The sequence below is a fragment of the Acomys minous genome (genome assembly GCF_964271855.1).
Source record: "Acomys minous genome assembly, chromosome: 1".
Lineage (NCBI taxonomy): Eukaryota > Metazoa > Chordata > Mammalia > Rodentia > Muridae > Acomys > Acomys minous.
This window is the reverse complement of record NC_140483.1, coordinates 64,456,458-64,480,469: the sequence shown is the minus strand read 5'-3', so window position 1 is coordinate 64,480,469 and position 24,012 is coordinate 64,456,458. Positions and strand designations below refer to the sequence as shown.

Genomic DNA, 24,012 nt, shown 5'->3' with positions numbered 1-24,012 from the left:
CCTGGGGAAAATGCTGAGACAGCAGACAGAAAGCCTTGGGTTTGAGCCCCAGAAATATCTACATCGAGGCCGTGCATGCCTGCACTCTTAGTACTTAGAAGACCAAGGCAGGAGGATTGAAAGTCAATCCTTGACTACATAGCAATTTGAAGACCAACCTGGGCTACATGAAACCCTATTTCAAAAAGGAAAAATGCAAATTGCTTTACATTTTTGGAAATCATAGAGATGCAGAAGATTGTTTATAACTTGTTTAAACCTCACCTTATCCTGTTTGCATTTTCAGCTTGCTCATTGATTCTTTTCTTTCTCAGCATGGCACTATGAGAGGACTATTTGGATCACAGTGTATTGAGAATTTGCTGCAGACCTCAGATGAGCTTCTTCTGTAGGGAGAGTGACTTAAACGCTCAATAATCCAAATATTCTTGAATTATTATAAGTAAGGCATCTATAGATTATAAAACATCAGTACTATGATGAAATGAAAGAGTTGGCTTTTAGGTAAGGAGCTGCTACTGGCTGTTGACTCATGCCCGGGAAGGGAGAGTCACACTTCTTCTGGCCCATGGTCACTGACAGGATGTCCATGCCCCAGTGGGTGTTCCCACACCGATGCATACATGAATAGGACAAAATGAACACATTAAGACATAAGTGTGTGTATATATGTATAAATGAAAAGAGAGGATATATTCTGATGCACCTAATGCTATTTATAGATATATAGTGTATAGACTCATATACACATACAAAGACCAAATTGAGAAGGAAACATGTTGGAGGGTCTTAGGGGTTGAGTTAAGAAATGGGGAAGGAACATGATCAAAATACATTGTATATATTTATGAAATTCAAAGAATAAGAAAGATAATTTAAATATATTTATTATAGCGTTGAATTTTTCACTTATAAATATATAAAAATTCTTTTAAGTTTTTCAAAACAAGTATGTGCTCAGCTCATCGTCATTATTATTCAGTAAATAAAAATTATTCTGATTGTATTCAGTTCCAAAAGAATCCATTCAGAAAAATAAATACTCCACTTGTTTCTGTATCTAGTCCAACAGCCATTGTATCATGTTGACCCCTGCTTTTCTATGTGTATGTCTGTGTGCACATTTGTGTACAGTTATTCACGTGGGGTGGACATGGGGGTGCAGGCACAAGTTGATGTCAGGAATCCTTCCCTTGTTGTCTCTAATTTATTCTTTGAAGCAAAGTGAGTCAATCAAACCAAGATCTTGACCATAGGCTCAGCTTGCTCTAAGCATCCTTCTTCAAGGATGTAATTAAAGGCAGATCATCACACTGATATAGAAGTTCAAGCAGTCTTAACTCAGACCCACTTGCTTATGAGGTATGTGCTTTAACCACTGACAAATTTCTCTCCAGTCTTTCCTCTTCTGTTTGAGACAGTGTTCAATATAGTCCAAGCTGCCGTTGACCTTGAAATATACCCAAGAGTGACCCTGACCTTTTGATTTGTCATCCTTCGCTTCCTGGGCACTGGGATTGCAGTCATCTACAGCTCTTTGTGGTTTCTGCAGAGATCTGTGCATTCTAGACAAGTACTCTAACAACTGACCTGCATCCGAACACATTGTTGATTCTCATTGGCCAGGGGAAACAGGACGTTTCATAGAGAGTTTGTAGGAGGGTCTTAGGAGATGAGTATGGCCTTAACATTTTCACTTTATCCTCTGCACTGTATGTTGTTTGAGTAGAAGCTGTCACTCATTCCACAGACCAGGGCAATGAGGCAGCTTCCTAGGATTTAATGACAAGTCACAGCAATAACAGGATGGACTTTGTTGACACTCAAGAAACAAAAAAGACCCAGGTTTGTTAAAATAACACTGTGAAATGTTGTACAAAATTACATATTCAATAAGAAAACAATAAGTTCCATTAATATTTTAGGGTCAAGTGTGAATGATAGAATTAGGCAACTAAGAATACTTCCTGTTCTTGCAGAAGACCTATATTCACTTCTTAGCACTCATTTTGGGTGACATGCAATCACCTATAACTCCATATCTAGGGGATTTGACTCGCTTTTCTATCCTCTGTTGGCACTGCATGCACATGCACACACACACACACACACACACACACACACACACACACACACACATACACACACACTTAAAAGTAAAATAATAATTTTAAAAGAAAAATTGTGAACCTTTATGACAAAGAGGAGACCATTGGTGCTATTTAGTTTTCCTTTCAAAATAAAATATAGGACACTAAAAACTCTTTAAAATTAATTATTATGTGAAGAGGCATGTGTGCTATCCCCTATATAAGCATCAGAGGATAATTTGGGAGATCTGAATCTCTCCTTTAACCACAAATCACTGGCACATGCCTTTACCAGTTGAGGCATTTGGTTAGCCTTTAGTGTAAGATTTTTAAACTATAAAACTGGTTAGGCAAGCTGAGATCTTAATATGACTATCTTGTCCTTTCATGTATTAGATAATGAACAAATACTAGAGACATGGAAAGATTTGAATCATACATGAATTCTCCAATTCTACAGAATCTCTTGACATTAGTCTCAGAAAATAATTCCTCTGTACATCTTTATAGACCATAATTATGGTTCTGACCTCTGACTCCAGCCAGGCAGGATAAGACATGTACTGCTGACTGATATAACTTATGTGGGTAGAAAAAAATTGATGTTCCTAATTGGGTCATTCAAAAGAAATGGAACATAGGGCATGGCAGTGCTCAGTTAGGTGAAAGAAAATGGTCCTAGAAGGATTACTAATATGTAGAGTATGAGGAGTGACTATGGCTGTGACTTCAGTGTCATTTTAATTTCTATGCCATGATAACAGATGGAGATATGTGGTTGAAGAGGCAGTGATGTCATAGGGCACTCCCCTTAGAGAATACTGTCTTTACCTCAGTAGTGGGTACCTAACAAAGAGACACTGAGGGTTAACGGTATAGTGCAGACAGTAAAGTGGTTGCCTTGCAAGCATGAGTACCTGAGTTAGATCCTCAGAACCCATGGGGAAAATCCAGCCGCTGTGTTTGTGGAAGTGCATAGTTGTAGCCACATAATTGGGAAGGCAGGGACAGGGCATCCTCCAACTCCATGGCCAGTGAGTCTAGCATAGTTCCATGCCCGTGAGAGACCCTACTTCAAAAAACTAGTTGAGTGGGGACTAAGGAATGGCACTCAAGGTTGTCCACAGGACTTCATACACATATGCACACATGTGCACATGCATACACATACATACACACACACACACACACACACACACACACACACATTCATACAAAATCATGTTCACATGTCTGTGCAAAGGCTGAACCTGATAATTTCCTGTTTTCTTTCTGTTTCTACTATATTATGAAGCCACACTAAGGTCCTGGCCAAACATCACAGTGCTCCTACATTTCTCAGCCTCCAACACTGTAAGCCAAGTATGTACCTTATTAATTCATTAATTGTTTGAATGATTGTTTTTCAGATAAGGCCTCATGTAGTGGAGGCTGGCCTTAAACTCACTGTGTAACCAAACTCACTTGAAATTCTGTTCCTCTGTCCCAATTACAGAAACAGGAGTAACTTGTCTCTTCTATCCTTTAAATTTAGATTTTAAAAAAGTGATGAAATGGTCAGATGCTTATCTCAATAAATATGTTAACGATACAGTTTTCATAAGATAAGTTTCATTCCTAAGGTATCAAAGCAATTTTCCATGATTTGTGTCCATCCTTTGCAAAGTTCTCTCTAATGCATCTGGCTAATTTGGTTTTTTTTTAGAACTCTACTCTCTTCTGGAATTAACAGTCAAGCGGATGGCAGACATTCCATTAAAACTATGGGCTGATAGAGCTGAAGAGGTGGCTCAGTTGTGAAGAGCACTTACTGCTCTTCTGATTTGAATTTAGTTCCCAAACCAACGTCAGGCAGCTCAAACTTGTAACTTCAACTCAACGGAAGTAAATGACTTCTTCTGGCATCCATGGGTACCTGCACACACCTGGTATACAGACACACACACATACACACAATTATTTTAAAATATGTAAGAAGGCAAATGTTTAGCTTATGATGTGGAGAAAAGCAAATCATGTGGTGAAATGTCTAATATATAGATTATGTTGGTTTATTTTATTTTTAATTATTTATACATATTTATATTCTGTTTGTGTGTATGTATGTATGTATGTATGTATGTTTAGTGATCTGTGCCATACATGTGTGTGGTCTTCAAAGGACAACTGCAGAAATTGACAATTTCTTTCCAATAGGTACATTTGAGGAATCAAACTCAGATTGTCAGGCTTGGGCAGCATGCTCCCTTAGACCTGCTAAGCCATCCTACCAGGCCAAAGTTGGCTTCCTACTGTCAAAATTTGGTTCTTGTAAGTGTGATTTAGTGCTATGGAACATGTTTTATGTAACACTTCTTTGCTGTCATTATATTTTTAGTAACGTACTCATCTGAAGCTGACACAGTCTTCTCCAATGTGGCTTGTGCTTCTGTCAATGAGCTTGCTCACTAGCATGTGCATACAGAATGACCCCTTACTAAAAAGCAATAGCAATGGGATTAAATATCCAATTGTTTCCAGGTGTACGTATGTACGTATCTATGTATGTATGTATGTATTCACATACTCATGTGCAAACACCCACATATACACCTATGCATATTATGTTAATTTCTGGACATCAAAAGACAATCTGCCAAAGTCGGTTCTTTCTTTCTACCATGTTGATCATGGGGATCCAACTCAGGTATCAGGCATGGAGGTCGCTCGTATCCACTGAACCATCTTGCAGGTACTATTTTTCAAATGCTTTACATATCTTATGCTATTTTCTTTCCACAACTCAAACATAAGTAAAATTCTTACCTCATCTTACACAAAAATGCAGGAGGCTCAGAAAGGTTTTTGAAAAGCTGCCGAAGATAACACTCTAAAAGCAGCAGCCTGGAACACAAAACTGAGGCCATTTGATTCCAAAGCACACATGGTTAGCAAGTGTGCAATATCGATTCTCTAAATAGATGGCTTGCCTTTGGCTGGCAAGATATACATATGTCAAAAAATTTCAAGTTCATCTGCTTTTAAGAAAGTGATAACTGGGCAAGTCACTCTCTGTATTTAAAATAATCGTTTTTGAAATGCAGAGTTTTAGATATTGCGGCAGGCAAATAGGGTGGGTAGCTGTCAGGAGTCTGTTTGTGTTTCTCTAGCTCTAAGGTGCTTTTTCGCTTCTAGTGCAGTTGGTAGAGTTGGAAATACCTGCACTAACATAGAATAAGCAGGATTCCAAGAGAGATGCTCCTGGAAGAGAATTTAGACTCTGAAGAACTAGGCACAATATGGTAAAGCTTCCCCAGGAAGACAGCAGAGAAAGGCCTCTCTGTGCCTGAAGACAGTCAACAGAGATGGCACTATCTGTGCCTGAAGATGATCAGCAGAGGCAGGCATGTCTATCCTTACCCCAGGATAGCTAACATGTGTGACCTCTCCCTGCCTAAGCATGTTCCATTCTGGAGGAATACATGAGGAAGACCTTCAAATGATTCTGTAGCACAGGCCTGAGGACAGCAACTATTTCCTTAGAGATGGTGGGAACACAGGTAGCAGACAGCATGTCCAGAGAGCATGGCAAGAAACATGGGCCATCAACTTGAGTTCTTTACCAAAGTCAGCTGGGATCAAATATGAGCTTCAACTCTTGCAGTCAGAATGATCTTGAATTAGCTAAACCTCCTCTTCCACAAAGTTAGAACAACATGATCCCACTTTTGATAAGTCATTCTGGGAGTTAAAGAAGATAGAAATGTTCGTGTCAAGCTGCCTTCATAGCAGTGATGATCAAACCACAATAATTACGATGTTGGTGGAGGTGATGCTCTCTCACATCTGCTGCTTACATGAAATGCACCATCTGCAATATCCAATTTTGCTCCTCAGCAAGGTTCCTGTTATTTGCCCATGAAATATGAATCCAAAGTCTCTCACTCACTTATGGGTTAATGAAAAATGCCACATCTCTGAGGTCCTTCCTAACTCTCGTGGTAAATGTCCTACATTCTGCAGTTAGCAATGACTGTTCTTTTTTTTTTTAGTTAATTTATTCTTGTTACATCTCAATGGTTATCCCAGCCCTTGTATCCTCCCATTCTTCCCTCCCTCCCATTTTCCCCTTACTCCCCTCCCCTATGACTGTGCCTGAGGGCGACTTCCTCCCCCTTTATATGCTTATAGGGTATCAAGTCTCTTCTTGGTGGCAGCACATATACTAAAATTGGAACGATACAGAGAAGATTAGCATGGCCCCAGCAATGACTGTTTTTGTTACCCGTCTCCTTCTTCCCTCATGTGGGAACAGGGAACAAGAAGCCATGCCTCTAAAATGCTGACTCTGTCTTATATCTTTGTATCCAAATATGTATGACATATATCAAAACTGTTTGATGAGGTTTGGGGAGAAGAAGCCATGGCTCTCCCATGTCTCTTCAGGAGTGGCTTTATCAACATAACACAAGAAAATCCCCCACTGCAGGTTGTGAGACTGTATGATGCTGACAATAAAATTAGTGGTCCTCAACCTGCGGGTTGCGACCCACACAGGGCTTGCATATCAGCTGTCTTACACATCAGCTATTTTACGTTATGATTTATGACAGTAGCACAATTACAGTTATGACATAATGATGAAAATAATTTTATGGGTGGGAATCACCACAACACACGGACCTGTGTTAAGGGGTCGCAGCATTAGGAAGGCTGAGAACCACCGCCTTCTAGTTATAAGTTATTACTAGAAAGAGCTGATGAAAAGTGTCACGACAAACCATCTCCGGCCTGTGTAATCAGAGTATCAAACCCAGGGAGCCCAGAAGAGCAAGATTTGGCTTTCAGTGGTGGTGGTGGTGGTTTTTTGTTTGTTTCTTTTTGTTTGGGTTTTTGTTTTGTTTTGTTTTGTTTTTAGTTGACTGGTTTGGTTTTTTGAGTCTGGCACAGGAAGCAGGCAAGTTTGATTGGAGGAGAGTCACTAGGGGAGAGAACGACACACAAGATAATCAGAAGGATGGATGGTTGCCAGGCTACAGCTAAAGATCTATGTATGTTCAAACTAAGTGTGCAGGGATGGAGAGAGGGTTCTATGACTAAAAGCAAAGCACTTGCCCTCACAGAGCACTGGAGCCTGGTTCCCGGCCTCCACATTGGTGGGCTCACAAGCCCTTGTAACCATAGGGGATATAGACATAGGGAATATAGGGGATATAGCTCCCTCATCCTGCCTCTGTGGGCATCCACGTGCATGCACTCACACATGTATATAGACCCAGAGACATAAATTTAAGACTAAAGTAAATCTCTTTAATACTGTAAGGGCTGGAGCAATTGCTCAGTCATTAAGAGCACTTCCTGTGCTTTGGGAATCTGAGATTGGTTCCCAGCACCCAAGCGAGGCAGCGCACAAGCATCTGTAACTTCAGTTCTGTGGGACTTGACACCCTCTGCCGGGACTCTCACACACGTGGTATACACTCACACAGACACATAGACACGTACAAAATATTTAAAAATTAATAAAAAATAATTAAATTCAATGGTCAAAGTTCAATATCAAATCTTTGTCTTGGTTACTATCCACCTGTAATTATTTCTTATTGTTTGAGAATTTCATACATGCATATAATGTGTAGTGAGCAAATCCTCCATCCACCTCCCTTACTTCCTGCCCCCAATGCCTTCTCTACACTTGCATTGCTTGTCTCTCTTAACTTCTTATTAAAAATGCTTGCATACATATGGCCTACATTTACAACGACACACACATACACATAAATAAAACTTTTATAAAAGTGAATTAAAATATTTAAGCTAAATGTTCAAAGTCATTAGGCACTACTGTAGCTTTGAACTTTTAAAGTTAGGGATAACCATTGAGATGTAACAAGAATAAATTAATAAAGTAAAAAAAAATAAATAAAGTTAGGATTGTGCATAGTCAAGGCTGGCTTCAAACTTTTGATGTGGACAGGGATAACTTTGAATGTCTGATCCTCCAGCCTCCAATTCTTGAGATCTGGTAGTAAAAGTGTGAGGCACTAACGCCAAATATATAAAGTGCTAGAGATCAAAGCCAGGGCAACATGCGTGTTAAGGATGATGTCACATAACAAAGCCACACGTGGACTGAGTTTCCATGGTGTCTGTCTAAATCAGGCCAGCTGGTAGTATGTCTGTGGGCTAAAGCAGGCAGTGCCATTCCCTGGCACTGCACTGTGTAGTAGGCCTTGAACTGTATAATAACAGAACAAGTTAGCTGAGTACTAAACACAAGTGCATACATTTTCTGCTGCTTCAGCTTTTATCCCCTGAGCTAGTGAAGCATAGCACAGAATTGTGAGGCAAAACCACATCCTTTCTCCTCTAAGTTGCATTTTGTCCAAGTATTTCATCACAGACACAGAAATGAAGATATAGCACTAGGCAAGTACTCTAGCAAAGAGCTACAGCACCTGCCTTGAGGTCACATTTTAAATCCACCAATGAACTGCTAAGAAGAAGACATTTGACAGTGTGAGAATATCCTGGAAGCAGTGGGTCCATTGGGTTTTTGGCTGGAATTCAGGAGAACGGGACCAATTAAGGGAATCTGTGTGGTGATGTTGGAGGTGAAGGTGATGGTTAGACTAGACATGAGTGTAGCAGGTATGACGGAAAAAAGTTGTGCTGAAGAACAATGGTACACTCGGAAGAAGAGAGGAAAGACGTGCCCATGGTTTTAGTTGAACAAAGAAACAATTGTTACTTTTCAGTGAAGCGAGGAGGAGGCAACAAGGATGTAAAAGTACTCTTTTTTTTTTTTTTAATATATTGAGTTTGTGCTGTCCTGCAGACATTCAGATGACAGTACCAAGTAAGTTGTGGTACCTGGGAGACAGGTTCAAAACTCAGAGTGGGAGACCCAAATTCAACATCTAGTAGTTAAATCTGTGAGATTTACTAAGATCATACATGCATCCAGGAGTCAGAAACCAAAGGGTCCAAGATCTCCAAGGTTTGTGTTGGGTGCCGCTATCCCATGAACCTTATTGCACCACCTTAAACACCATAAAACTATTTCTTTGTGGTCAAGGGAGAAGAACTTTTCTTTGGTGCACCATTGGTTAGCCAGGTATACTCCAGTTACCATGGTTACCACAGCTACTATAGGTCTAACCATGACATTCAGGTTCCCTGTTCATGTGTCTGAAGTTCTAAAGACTTCAAGTCCTTCAAGAAGCCTGAGAAGAAGAGAGTAGTTTAGGTGCTGAGTGACCCCAATGCAACCCTTTCCTTTACATTCCCCAAAGAGAAAAATACTTTAGTACAATGAAAAAAAAAAGTACACTGAACAATCCATTGGGGGGAGAGTCATTTAGAATCAAAGAGGACATTTTATTGGTTCATGCCTTCTGCTCCAATGTGATTGAGTTTCAGCTGTGAGGCATTATGAAAGTAGGATATTCCATCCCTTCCTGAACATCTGTGGCCTCTTCAAATGATTGTTGTATAGCTTCCCCAATGGTGGAACATTATATAGCTACCAAATTCTAATATTATTCCTTTGATCTCTGTACGGCATACAGTTTCTGATCAATCTACAGACCATCCAGCCTTGTTCATTGTTTCTAACAATCTTCCATATCTGTTTGTATTACTGCCTCCTCTACTTCACCCACAGATATGTATTATTAACTACTTGATAAGGAATTGTTAAAACAAAACTTTGTCCCAACCAATGGGAATCAAGCAAAAAATGCATGAGATGTCCTCTTAGAAACAAACTCAAGAGGAAAAATTTCTCCTTGTCCATAGGGTATTACCAATTTTCCTTTCAATAGCAAGCATCACCAATAACAACTACTCAAGAAAACCAAGGGATTGGGACCCGTCAAGTAGAAAGCTTCCCTGGCATGCCATCCTCAGCAGTGCTTAAACCAGACATAGTGGTGTATACCTTAAAATGGTGCACATAGGAAGTGGAGGCAGGAGGATCAGAAGTTCAAAGTCATCCTCAGCTACAAAAAGAGTTCAGGTCTATACTGTGCAAACTAAAATTGTGTTTCAGTTAAGAAGGGAGAAAACAGATTAATGAAAAGAAAGAAGGAATGTAGGAATGAGGGAGGGAGGGAGGGGGGAAAGGAAGGAAGGAGGGAAGGAAAGAAAGAAAGAAAAGATAAAATAAGTTTAAATGGGGTTTAGTACAATATCATGACAAATGGTGCCAAACTCAGAGGTTTCTATAACAGAGTTTTTATAAACTGTGAAATTCTCATTTTTAAAATTATTTTTGCCAAGACTCCTAGAATCTTATATCATTTTTATGCTTGTATCCAACATCTCAATTAATAAAATCTACTTATTTTTTTTAAGTTACCCAAGACTGCAATAGACCATGATAGTTTTAAAGGTGAGAAAATAAATCCTGACAGTCATAGCACACCCTAAGATAACCTGCGTGTTGGAGATGATAGCAAGGATGCAAATGTATAGTACTGCAGTTTCTACCTAAAAGGCCCAGCGGGAAATATAAGAACCCATTTTTCCTTTCCAATCCTCATAGTTTCCTTTGAAAAATGAGGGTGAACCAAGTAGGATATCTGTCAGCAAGCTCCAATTCCTGAGTTAGATACCTGGGGAACATATGTTGGAAGTAGATAACCTACACCTCTGTGTGTCCTCTAACTGCCACAGATGTATCATGCATGAGTGTGACCCTCACCCAAAATAAAGAAAAATAATTTATAAAAATATTTTATCTTAAATATTAGATGTGGACTGGGATATCCCCAAGAAACATTTAAACTTTGTAACTATAGCATCACAGACATCAGATATACTTTAGACTTCTCTTTGTCTTCCGTTGTGTAGTACTGAGGGATACCCTGGGAACTGATGCCGCAAAAAAAAAAAAAATCCCACATGAGCCTGGGAAGATGATTCATTGGCTAAGTGCACATGCTACACAAGTGTGAGGATCTCAGTTCAAATCTCCAGTGCCCATGTAAAGAGATGAGCAAAACGAATGCCGCAGGGATCACATACAGGAGGATCGCTGGAGTGGCTGCTGTTGACATGGCTCCAGTCACCAAGGGGGCCTCTCTCAAGGAACAAGGCAGAGAGTGGTAAATCAGGACATCCAGTGCTCTCCTTGGGCCTCCACTGGTTCATCTGAGTACCCACGTTTACACACGCATGCTTGTATCACTCACACACACACACACACACACACACACACACACACACACACACACACACCAACAACAACATATAGTTTATATAGTCTGGAGCTAGAAGCCAAGAAGTTTGCATTTCTTTTATTCAAATATTTTTATCCTTGTGTGTAAGCACATGTAAGGTCTTTGATCCCTGCCTGTGTGTGTGTGTGTGTGTGTGTGTGTGTGTGTGTGTGTGTGTGTTCTTCTCTTGTGTAGGCACTACTCTACACACCAGGCTAGCTGGCCTCTGAGCGTCTGGGGAATTCTCTTATCTCTGCTCCCCACCTCACCAAAAAGCCCTGGGAGTATAAAACTGTGCTACTGTGTCCAGTTTGTTTTATGTGTTCTGGGAAGCCAAGCTCAGATCCTCATGCTTATACAAGAAGCATTTACCTACTGAGCCATCAAACTCCCAGGGCCAATGGTGACCCCTGAAATCCCCTGATATTCACCATGCTTGCACCTGATGTGACCAGCAGTGGTCACTCAGGTCTGCAGGTATTACTGAAGGACAAACCAGGAAAGGACATCCCAGAAGATAACTACCTATATTCTTCTTACAAATATTAAAGAGGAAATTTTTAGTATAATTAAATGATTAGAATTAGATTTTAAAAAAGATTAATGTGTTAAAAGAAAGCCACTTAACTAAAGGCCTTAGAGGCCAGCCATTAGGAAAGTGCACTGGGAAAAGCAGATGGTACCCTTCTAATCTAGCTAATGAAGAAATCTTGGTTCCCATTAAAAGCTACCTACAGTGAAACCTGTCTGGATAAAAACATCTCACACATGGTTCTTCCTGGAAGACAGACCAGGAATCTTCACTGTGAGCTGGAAGGCATAAATTTCAGGAACATCTCCAGGCTCACAGAGATAGGCCTGGAATCTCCCAAATCAGGTCCTGGCCTTTTCACTTATTTGTCCTTAAACTCAACTTCGCAGGTATAGTTGACTTCTGCTAGATAACACGAACTCTGGCCTCATATGCATTCCAAGCCTCATTTCGTACCCTTCCCATTCATTCTACCCTACAATTCAGCTCATCTCAACTATTAGCTCCTTTAATCACGACTGCGTTTCCCTCTTTCCCTTCTTTTGCTCACTTTCTCTGTCTGTAATATTTCCTCCATATTTACCTGCCTAACTCCTGTTTAGAATGTCTGGGCTTTGCAACATCAAGATTTAACAAGACAAGAACTGTTATTTACCCACTTAGCACTTGTCAGGGATACTGTAAAGTGCTCATTTGGACCCTCACCTGTGTTCAAGATCAACAGGTACCTTGCTACTCACACAGATTTCCCTTCTCCAAACACTTGATTCCCTAAGCCGCTGAAAGGGAAGACTAACACAAGCCTCCATCTCTCAGCATGACATGTGCACTGCCCTACTGCAGGCAGAAACTCTTGGTTTTGTCTTTTATTCTATTATTAGATCTTCTAGAGGCTATGCACACACACACATATGTAAATATTCATACATGTATACATATACATATGTAATCTTGTCAAGCTGCCCTGCTTTGATCAGAAATGTCTGCAGTGAGTGCAAATTTCTCTGCCCTGATTCTATCATTGTCTCAGAAAAGTTCTTTAAGAAAAGAGCTCATCTATTAAAGACAGTAAGTACTTTCATGCTGTTTGCTTTCCATTAAAATAAAGTAGAATCCATTTTTCTTAGGGCAAAATTCTGGAAACCAGAGTCGTGAGAAGTGGTGTTTTTCCATCTAGCCACAATGATTCATTTTAAAAATTAAGGTTTTCTAATGAAAAAAGCGTGACCAAAGTGCTAGAGCCAATAGTCCCCTGGCAATGCCCAATTCATTAAACTCAGCAGCAACTGTGTCTGTCATGCTCAGCCCAGGCTTCAAAGCTGCCAGCAGCGATCTGTCTTTATCTGATGTGATGCTTTCCTCTTCACTAAAAGAGAAATATGGTCAAGATTCAAGGTGTATTGTTGATGCACTGGAGGCTGTCACCCTTGAGGATAATAGCATGCCTGTTATTACAAGCTGGGGGACTTATAAAAATTTCTTCAGAAGTTGTCTACATATTTGGAAGTAAGATATTTAATTCTGCTTAGGCCAAGAAGGACTTAGTATGGTTTAAAAGGCAAGCATGAAACTCTATTACTTAGGAAGACAAAATGGTTTATAGCATTCTTGCCTTTTTCCATTCAAGAACAGTTAAGTGAGCATGTATTAAGCATCTGCCATTGGTTGAGAGGGGGTACTGTGATTAACAATATAAAATATAGAGACTTCCAAAGAGGCTAATAAGGGCTGGCTAGGAGCATTACATTGGTAGAGTTACAGCTAAAAGGATCAATTGTTCTTCGGGAGGTGTAGAGGACTGTGGAAGAACAGACAATGTTCTGACCATGTAAATGTCTGACTAAGGTAGTGTGAGTGCTCTCCCTGAGGAAATTCCCCAGGAGACCTAAGGTAATAATGAACTATTAGCAGTTGATAACTGCTGAAATGGGGAGTGTCACTTTTCTTTGAGGGTGTGGCCACCAGTAGGTAGCCCATGCAATGAGGATGACTTCAAACTCATGAGCATCTAGGAAACACTAATAAATAAATAGGATATTTATGAAGTTTGAAGAGAGATGTGCTGTGGAATTCTGTGGGCAGTAGCATTGCAGAAGTGGTTAAGATCCACCATATACATGTGTATGAAACCATCAAAGTACAAATTTAAAATATTATTAAAATATATGTATATCTGTATTTTTAAATGGGGTTACTAAGAGAAGCACATCAGGGTAGCGTCATGGGGCCAAGGAAAGGGTGGAGATGTGGCTCAGTGAGTACATGCACGGACTGCTCTTACAGAGGACCCAGGTGCAATTCCTAGCATCTACGTGAAGGTTCAGGACCATCCACAACTCCAGTTCAGCAGATCCTATGCCTTCATCTGACCTTCCTGGACACCAAGCATGCATGTGATATACATACAAATGCAGGCAAAATACTCACACATAAAATAAAATAAATAAATGGGGCAAAGTAAACAGGACGTACAGAGGAAGACAGGCAGTTTGAAGACCGTATCCATGTCACGATGCAACTTCTCTTCAAGAGAACCACACACCAAATCTAAGAAGTGACCTATGCACTTAATAATATCTCGCTAACAGCACTGGGAGGATCAGTTCCATTTTTTTATTTGATTAATTTCTTCTTTATACAGCATTTGAACACACATCTACCGCCTACCTTTGTGGTACAAGTCTAGGATGAAATCATGCAGCCGTTACTACCGAATTTGAGGATATGTTTTGGCTCCCCCAGAGACTTCAAAATGAGTTTTACCATTATTACAGTTAATAATAATTGCAAATAAAATTCCCAGCATTTATGCCATAAAATTGATTCTCACTCTACACCTCTTTATGAAAACATCAAATGCCTTTAAAATTGCTATTAGAACAAATTATAACACAAAGCACTTACATAGCATTTTTGTTTAGGGAGATAATTTAAGTTTATTGCCTTTGTGTTCACAGGAAGTAAAACCTCAACAGGGTTAATTATCTTCCCTGATCCACATGATTCATTGTGGTAGAGAAGAATGAAAATTCAGCTTAAAGATGTCATCCAAAGAAAAAAATATATAAACTTTTAGCAGGGAGTACAGATAGCTTTTCACAGATTATTTTTGTTGCCAGTGGGAAATATAAAACAAATAAACAAGAACATCAAAGTGCTAGGATGAATTTACAAGAAATTATGTTGTTCAAAAGGTAAATATCCAGCTGGAGAGATGGCTTAGGAGTAAAGAATCTTTGCCAGAGGACCAGAGGTCAGTTTCCAGCACTCATGATCAGTAGCTCACATCTGCCTGTGAATTCAGGCCCAGGGGATCTGATACCATCTTCTGCCCTCCATACACAACTACAGACACATAAACAGTACACACACACACACACACACACAGAGAGAGAGAGAGAGAGAGAGAGAGAGAGAGAGAGAGAGAGAGAGAATCATTTTTTTTAACAAAAAGGAAAATGGCATTTAGTGCATGGTCTATCAACCAGCTGAAATTTATTTAGCTGTGCTAATGAGATCACACTCTGTGTCTGCCCCTGGGATCCCAGCCTTGTCAATGATGATGAACTTTATTTCTGTGATGTACTGCTGCCAACTATCGGCTGCCCACCAGGCTTGTAACTAAGGCCAAAGAGCTTTCATGAAGAAGAGAACCACCATGGCCATTAAACATCCCATCAATAGTGCTTTGACAAAGTTCACATGAAGCCAGCAAGGAGGGAAACATTTGTATTTTTAGGAAAATGGATAGAAATGGATATTGTCACGGTAAGCAAAATAATCCAGACTCAGTATGACAAATGTCAAATATTTTCTCTCATATATGGAATATAGACTAGATTTATGACATTAGTTGTATTTTACATACATGGCATTATGTACAGATTATATATATGAATATATCATTAGGTAGATTTTCCTATAACATCAAAGTAGAAGGAGTACTAAGTGGTGGGAAGAAACACTCTAAAGGGGAAAGGAGAATATGAGAAATTAGTGGGAGAACAAATCTTAATACTATATGTTTTCTCTATGGGTAGTATTAAAATCTAGATCAAGGTGTTTGCATGTGCATATGTATATTTCTTCATGTTTGTGTGTGTGCATGTCTGTCTCTGTCTCTCTGTTTCTGTCTCTCTGTCTCTTTCTCTCTCTGTGTGTATATATGTGTGTGTGTGTGTGTGTGTTGTATTTAAAACAATGGATAGTCCATTCTTGAGGAGTATCAGGACTGAGAGGAAAGAAAAGGAGGAAAAACGTGAGAAATTAACAGAGGGATGAAAATGAACAAAGTACAATGAGACAATGTGTAGAAGTGTCATAATGAAATCCTTATTTCATAAACTAACTAAAATAAACTGTTTTTTTTTTTTTAGAAAGGAAGCTTGTCCTTTATACTGTCTACCTACATTGGCTCAGGGTGACCTAAAGTTGCAAAGTGTGATTTCTAGATAAGCCCCAAACAATATCAAAGTCAAATCTTTTGAAATCGAAACAAAATATCAATGAAGGTCTTTGAGAAATTTTATACGGATTTAAAACATGGTGTAAGACTCCAAACTCAATTCTTAATAAGTTCTACAATAGAAAATTAACCCTTCCTAGAACTGAAAGATATTATGATTTCTTTAGTAACCAACAACTATATATTCAAAGAATGCTGTGTGGAAAGTCTGGTGTCAAGGCATCCCTGGGGAGGACAAGAACTTGGCTCCCAGAAAGCTCATGCTACTAATGCTGTGATGGAACATGGTGAATCTGTCATGCTTCTATGACACCCAAAGATTGGGAGTTCTTCATGAAGATCATAGCCCAAGTGTGTATTACTGTGACGTTCTTTTGTTCAGTATTTTTGAAACTTCACTGTGTCTCAAAGCCACCTGAAAGACTTAACACTGGTTCAATTACTGTGGCTAGAGTCTAGTTGGTTTTTAAAATTCTTATCTTTATTTTATAGTTTTATGTGGGTAAGTGTTTGGCTGCATGCATGCATGCAAGCTCACCACTTGTGTTCAGTGCCTATTGGAGGTAACAGGGCTCCTGGTTCTCTGGAACTGCAGTTACAGATGGTAGTGAGTTGCCATATGGGTGCTGAGAACCAAATCCAGGTCTTCTGTAAGAGCAATTAAAGCACCGTAATCCCTCAGCCATCTCTCAGATCAGTGAGTGGTTTGTTTCTGAGTCCCCAGGTGTGTTAATGCTGCTTGTGTGAGAATCTGCACTATGGTCTTGGCTTAATAAGGTACAGTACCTTCTCAAGCTTTTTAAAACTTTTCACCATTATCAACAGAGATGACTCAGTGGCTAAGTGTAAATGTATAGACACACACATATTCCTAAAACAATATATTGTCTCCATTAACTGACCAAAACAAGAATTTCAAGACAATTACTAGGACATACATTTTCCAGACAAAGGATGAATTATTGTTTTTAAAAATGTTTAAATGTACTTCAACTCTGCCATGCATAAGAATATTTCTTCAGCTGGGTGTGGTGGTGCACACCTTTAATCCCAGCACTCAAGAGGCAGAGTCGGGTGGATCTCTGTGAGTTAGAGACCAGCTTGGTCTACAAAGTGAGTTCAGGACAGCCAAGGCTACACAAAGAAACCCTATCTTGAAAAAACAAAAAAAAATTAATACTTCTTCAAATATAATATTCAAACATTGTAAATGTCAGAATATATTATTTTTATAATGAAAAGCTATGATAAAAATATATAAAAGCAGACAAATATAAATATTCTTTTTATTGAAAGAAAAATAATAAAGCTTTTAATGATTTATTTTTATAAAACAGTTGAATTTGTAGCCCCCAAAATAAACTTGTCTTATAACCATCTAAGTTTTAAACACTAAGTAATAAATTCAAATTGCAAATGGTTATAAATTTGTCATTAGTGGGATTTCTAGCCCATGACCCTTTTTGTGCGTTAACATACTCTTGTACATTAAGCTTACGAGGATGCTGTATTAGGATGGCTAAACAAGGCAGACTGTTTCTTGGAGAGGGAAATTGACATACACAAACAATGGTGTCTGTCTCTGAGTTTTGCTAGACTTCTTTTTTGTCTTGTCCTACAGAACACCACTTAGCAAGGTGGCTTATCCCAATAGAAACGGTGTAATTTGCCAGAGAGATCTGAAGAGCACAACCATGTTGCTATTCACTGTAGAGTCACCACTGGAAGCTCTGCCTTCAGTGTGCGTTTGGATAAACAGTGAAATAACACAAAGAAACATAGAAACATTGTATGTGTAACCTTTGCCCTTAAGATTGAAATGATTTTTAACTTAAGGTACTTACATGTGTTTTTCATATCATGATGACACAAATATGTCCTCCTTACATACCATTGGAGGTCTGAATTCTTATGAATATCTTTAGCATATGTAATTTTGAAACATTATTAAGGTCCAAATTGTAATACTAGCTCATGGAGCACGGCAAATTGATGTGTGCCCATCCTTTAGATTAGAGGATGGAATTGACAACAAGGGAGACGCTGGTGGGACAATTACATACCAGCCTGACTGTGACAGTCTGTCCCATTGGCACATTAGAAAACCCTTGGCTTTAGGAGCCAGAGAGGTTGTTCCATGGTTAAGAATTGTTCTCCAAAGCCAACAACAGAAGCTTGAGTCATGGAGCCCACATCAAAGTGGAAGAGGAGACATGAGCTGACTCATCAAAGCTGTTCACTCACCTCCAAGTGTGTGCACACACATGCTCCACTCATTTTATATATACACAATAATAATGATGATAATGATACATAATAATAATAATTTTTAAATACCTATTTTCTAAATACAAACATTTCTGGACCAGCATATGCTCATGAGTCCAAAGACTGAAGAAAACACAATGTGATAAGATTTTTCATTTTCTTCTACCCATGTATATTTTCAATTGAATTTACTTTTTATTGGCCCATAATAGCAGTGTTTTTCTAATTTTCCTTATGGAAACATGATTCTTTGACAATTGGATTGGCACAAAAAAAAATGTCAGCTCCTCCACTAAAGTGTTTCATCCTGTTTCTTTGTCCTGGGACTTGGAGAGACTGTGAGTTAGAAGTAGTAAGCAAGCCAGGCGTGGTGGCGCACACCTTTAATGCCAGCACTTGGGAGGCAGAAGCAGGTGGATCACTTGAGTTCAGGGCCAGCCTGGTCTACAAAGTGAGTCCAGGACAGCCAAGACTACACAGAGAAACCCTAACTGGAAAAAAAACAAAAAGGAGGAGGAGGAGAAGGAGGAGGATGAGGAGGAGGAGGAGGAGGAGGAGGAGGAGGAGGAGGAGAAGAAGAAGAAGAAGAAGAAGAAGAAGAAGAAGAAGAAGAAGAAGAAGAAGAAGAAGAAGAAGAAGAAGAAGAAAGCAGTGGCAAAAAAAGATGTCAATGCATGGCTCATCAATACTACCGTGTAACTATTAATTGAAATTGACAGAAACACAATATCAGCTTAAGGTACACTCTGAAGCCAATGAGACTGAAAGGAGTATTTCTGAAATGTATCATACCATAGCCATTCCAGCAGGGACATTTTTATTTGTCATCTGTCTATCTGACTATATGTCTATCTGTTTGTCCATCCTCTATGTATCTATATAATGGGTATGCACATCACACACATGTAACCATGTTCATGTAGAGGTCAGAGGACAACTTTCAGGAACTTGTTCTTTCCTTCCACTATGTGGATCCTAGGGATAGAAACACTTTCATCTATTGAGCCATCTCACTGACCAAAACAGAAATTACAGACTCTTGTCTATAATTGGGACTTTGGAACCTAGGTATGAGTTTGGTGAAAATAAGCAAGACAGCTCTGAAAGGCGGGGGGGGGGGGGGGGGGGGGAGATACAGAGAATACAGAGAGGGTTGGCTATGAACATGTCCTAGATCGAAAAGTAATATTTTGTGCTGTATGTTAGAGTGTTCCTAATAAACTTTAGTATGTATAATTTATCACTTAGGAATCACCAATTATATCACTCAAAGCTATTAACTTCAGGAAGCCACCAAGATTGCTCAGCAAGGCACGTTCTTCACACCCCTGGCAATCTGAGTCTAATTCCCCAGAACTCAGGGGAACACTGAAGGAGAGAACTGACTTTACAAAGTTGCCCTCTGATCTACACTTATGTATTGAGCCATTAAGTGCTCTCTCTCTCTCTCTCTCTCTCTCTCTCTCTCTCTCTCTCTCTCTCTCTCTCTCTCTCTCTCTCTCCCTCTCCCTCCTTTGTGGTTTTGCATTTGGAATTTTCACCTATTTTTAGTTAATACATTTCCAATGCCCATTCTTTTTAACATTGGTTGTAGCAGAGACAAGGGGTAGGCATTATTTCCTGTGCTGACAAGTGGGCGGAATTCCCCAGAGATTTATTGCACTGTGGCTATGTGAGAAAAGCCCATGAAGCCTCTAGAATATCTTTCTGAAGTAGAGCAAAATGCAACTGTTTGAGTATTTTCAGAGTCCTAAACTGGGTTATGATTATCTTCAGGCCAATACACTCCCACAACAAGCTCTGACTTAAAATTGTCAGACAAGCTTAACGAGGGAGAAATTAACCCCAAACAATTGCAAATGACACCAAGATTACAAAAGTTCAAAGGATGTTTTAAACTCCAGTGCTCCACAGCTTTCCAAAAACCCTCCCAATCTTAGTTCTTTTTCCCCTTAGGTTGTTATTGCATTTTGCTCCTAGGCTAATGCATTACCTAAATATAGACAGCCATTTTTAGTATAAATTCCAAAAGCCATAAATGTTTCATAATTGAGGACATAATTCGAAGTAAGAGAGCTTTTTCCACTCATCCTTTTTTACGGTTGCAAATTGGAAAATACTCAAGTAATTACTCCCTTAATAGTTCAATGCTGGCAACTCTACTTTATGAACCTCACAAGCATCTTTGCCCACCCCCAGAGCAATATAGGGGATTATAGAAAAAAAGAAAAACTTAACTTGTAACAATTAACCAAATCACCCAGAGCTTTGATTCAGGATTCGTTCATTAAGCCATTAATAAAACGAACTGCTAAGTGGTAGGTCGTCCAGTTTTATGGTGCTTCTGCATTTCAATTCAACAGCTGCCGTTAGGGTAGGAACCCAACATCTGCAAGATCAGCAAGCTGGAGAAAAGCTCTGACTCTAGAAGCATTTTTCTTTTCTGCTCCACAGTTTGTCCGAGAGCACTCAATGCCAAAGAACTAATAAGGGAAGTGATTTTTGAGTTCCAGAAAGTACAGTACACTTGTATCTACCCAATGAAGAGAAAAGCAAATAAAATGCTTCATTCCCATGACCTCAAAAGCATAAGCAAAAAGCCACTGGTCATTTTATGGTTTCTAAACAAAGGTATCCAGACAGTTTGTAAATTTACCCCCACCTCAGTCTCTAACACTTATTTCCTACTAGAGTTTATATATCACAATGCAGAATGTCATATGGTTTATTTCTTGGCATTGCTTGGTGGTGGTGTGCTTATATAATTGACGAACATGGGGATCTTATAAGCAGAGAACAATTTAAATCCTAAAGCTCAATGTTTCATTTCTAAACTTGGCCAGTGTACAGAAAAACCAATGCTGAAAAAAGATTCTGCCTTGGCCATTATAGGGGGGTGTAAATTATCTGAATTTGGAGCCCATGGACTACAGTTAACCCCCTCTGTTTATATGACTTCGGCTTACCCCCACTGTTTATATATGATGGCAGTCAAATTATACATTGTTGACTGCATCCTGGAGACCTCAGGGCTTTTAAAAACATAACTGCGCATAAGTAGAGTAAAATGTGCAGCTTTTGTCTATTTATTGCTAAAAGTCACTGAGACAGGGCAGGCAAGTTCATGAGAAAGAGATATTGTTGAAAATTCTATTCTTTTTGCAATTAGAGTCAATGCAACATCATCAAGGCCAGAGATATAAACCAAAGAGATAGCTGTAAATCCTGAAAAGTCAGGTTTCTTGGATTCTAGCCCCTTGGTCAAAGGTGTGCACACCCTGTGAATGACATGTAGCAGTAACTGGAGATGGCCTGACAAGTTATCATTGTATCTGTAAAAGACCTTGAGAGGCAGCCACCAAATAGTCACAAAATGCCAAATAATCATACAAATACAACCCAGGTCAGCCCTAGCAAGACAGGGAACATTTTTTTTTACTGGAGTCATGTCATTTTGAATCTCATGGATAGTCATGTAATTATCACTATAAACTAGAACAGAATACAAAATCCTCAGCGTTCTAACTTACTTTCAAGTGATTTTTTTAATCATTAAAAACCCCAGCTTTGTTTCAACTTATTTATTATTATTATTATCCTTTTTTCCAAGAACTGGACGTAAATAGTTTGTCCAGTCATTCTACCGGTTCTAAGTCAGATAGTACTACCTGTAAGCAGGTGTTTTTACTCTCTCCACAGTCATTTGCACACTCACTAGTGTGACTTTGGTACACCCACCAGTTTAGTGCTTGTAACAAGGAAGTCACTTTTCATGAACTACAAAACACACATGATGAGAAGATGCTGCTTCCACGTTTAGAGCCAATGCCATGCTTCGTGTTTCAACCAGTTCACAAATGCATCACGAGTTCCTTCAAGAAAACTGACACACATAGAAACTCTTCTAGAAGCTCACTAAAGTTTATTCCTGAAGCATACCACAGATAGATTCTCAAACAAAGAATAACAATCTAGTTCTCAGTATCAAAGAAGCAGCTAAGGAAACTACTGTCTCCAGGCTACATACACATATGCACAAACAGAGCCAAACACTTTGCTGAGATCAAGCCTTCAACTGAAACTCAAACCAACTGGATATTCTCCACCAGCAGCCCCTGATGAGCCACTACCTATAAGCGATGTAGATGCATGAAGACACCTGTGCAGAATCAGAGAAAAGCAACAACACCAGGTCCTACCTTGATGGTTTTGGAGGGCTGACACTTGATGTGATGGGACACGCTGGCCGTTTGGTTCATATTTCAGGACCCTGGACAGTGCACGACCCACAGGCAGAGTTCCAAGATGAACCAGGAGCTCCTCTGCTGGACTTGAGCAAGGGGCTGCTGCTGCTATTGCTGCTGCCTCTGCTGCTTCTGTTGCTGCTGCTGTCTTACTCTGCAGGCTGAGACGCTGTCAGGCTGGAGGGATCCGCAGCTCACTTAGCCCTAAATAAAGCATTTACTTGGTTCATCGTTCTCAGAGCTCTTGGCAATATGGAATAGAAAGCCGACTGTTTAAATTCACTTGCATGGTATCTTTTCAGTACTGAGTTGTGACAGATCTACAGTGCAGCCAATAGTCTTGGCTCTCGTGCTCATTTCAAAGGGACGAATACCAGGAAATATACAGAGATCAATTGCAGTACTACAGTTTAAAGGGGCACTCTCTCAACAGTCCTGGTGCTGCAAGGTTATACATTATTTTGCATTACAAAATAATTCTCTCCTTCCTCTCTCTTGCTCTCTCCGATTTTTTTATAGCAAATCATTGTCAATCTAATAATAAATTTTATCTGTTTCTTCTTAGTGCTAACAATCAAAGCTCAGTAAAAGATGAGAAAGACCTGTTGATGGTGGTAAGGTTTGAAGGTTTTTACATCTGTATAGTGAGATATTTGCATTGCCTATGTATATGTAAGCCACTGGCCTTTCTGTAAACTGGGGAAACTAGGTATACACAAGGGCTTGCAAACACATTAACTGCTGCATATTTCACCAGAGTCAAGAATGGTTTCTGGTTTTCTGTGTTTCTTTCTTTCTTTCTTTCTCTCATTCTTTCTTTTTTCTTGTCAGTCATAAGTATCATTGAGGCCATAATTTTTGAGAGACTGGGGAAAACCACCAGTCAGTCACAAATAGTCACTTCTTTAACTCAAATGTCATTGTGGGAAAATAAATTATTAATGCTCTTTGAAAAAAATTCTCTCCTCTCTCCTCATGAGTGTTCATACTCATATCAGCATGGACTAGGGTGAATTTTCCCGTATGGGCATACAAGATCCAGGAAGCTTGAAAAAGTAGATAACATCACTCAACCAGCCTTTATTGTAAAAGATTTTATGTAATCCAGACTGGATGTTACATCTCATGTGTATTCCTCTACATACATGTATGTATGGGTACATATGTGCTGCAGTCACACGTGGAGATCCAAGGACAGCTTTCAAGAGTC

The 24,012-nt window shown here is 39.4% G+C and overlaps 1 protein-coding gene across 1 annotated transcript in view; it reads right to left on the bottom strand.

Annotated features, from left to right (window-relative positions):
- DPP10 (dipeptidyl peptidase like 10) overlaps positions 1 to 23,071 on the bottom strand; it is a 1,517,748-nt gene extending 1,494,677 nt beyond the window's left edge. The window contains exon 1 of the mRNA XM_084793012.1: positions 22,758 to 23,071. Within this exon, the coding sequence (XP_084649138.1) occupies positions 22,758 to 22,817 (60 nt within the window). The 5' untranslated portion in view covers positions 22,818 to 23,071. The remainder of the gene's footprint in view (positions 1 to 22,757) is intronic.
- Positions 23,072 to 24,012: the final 941 nt, after the last annotated feature.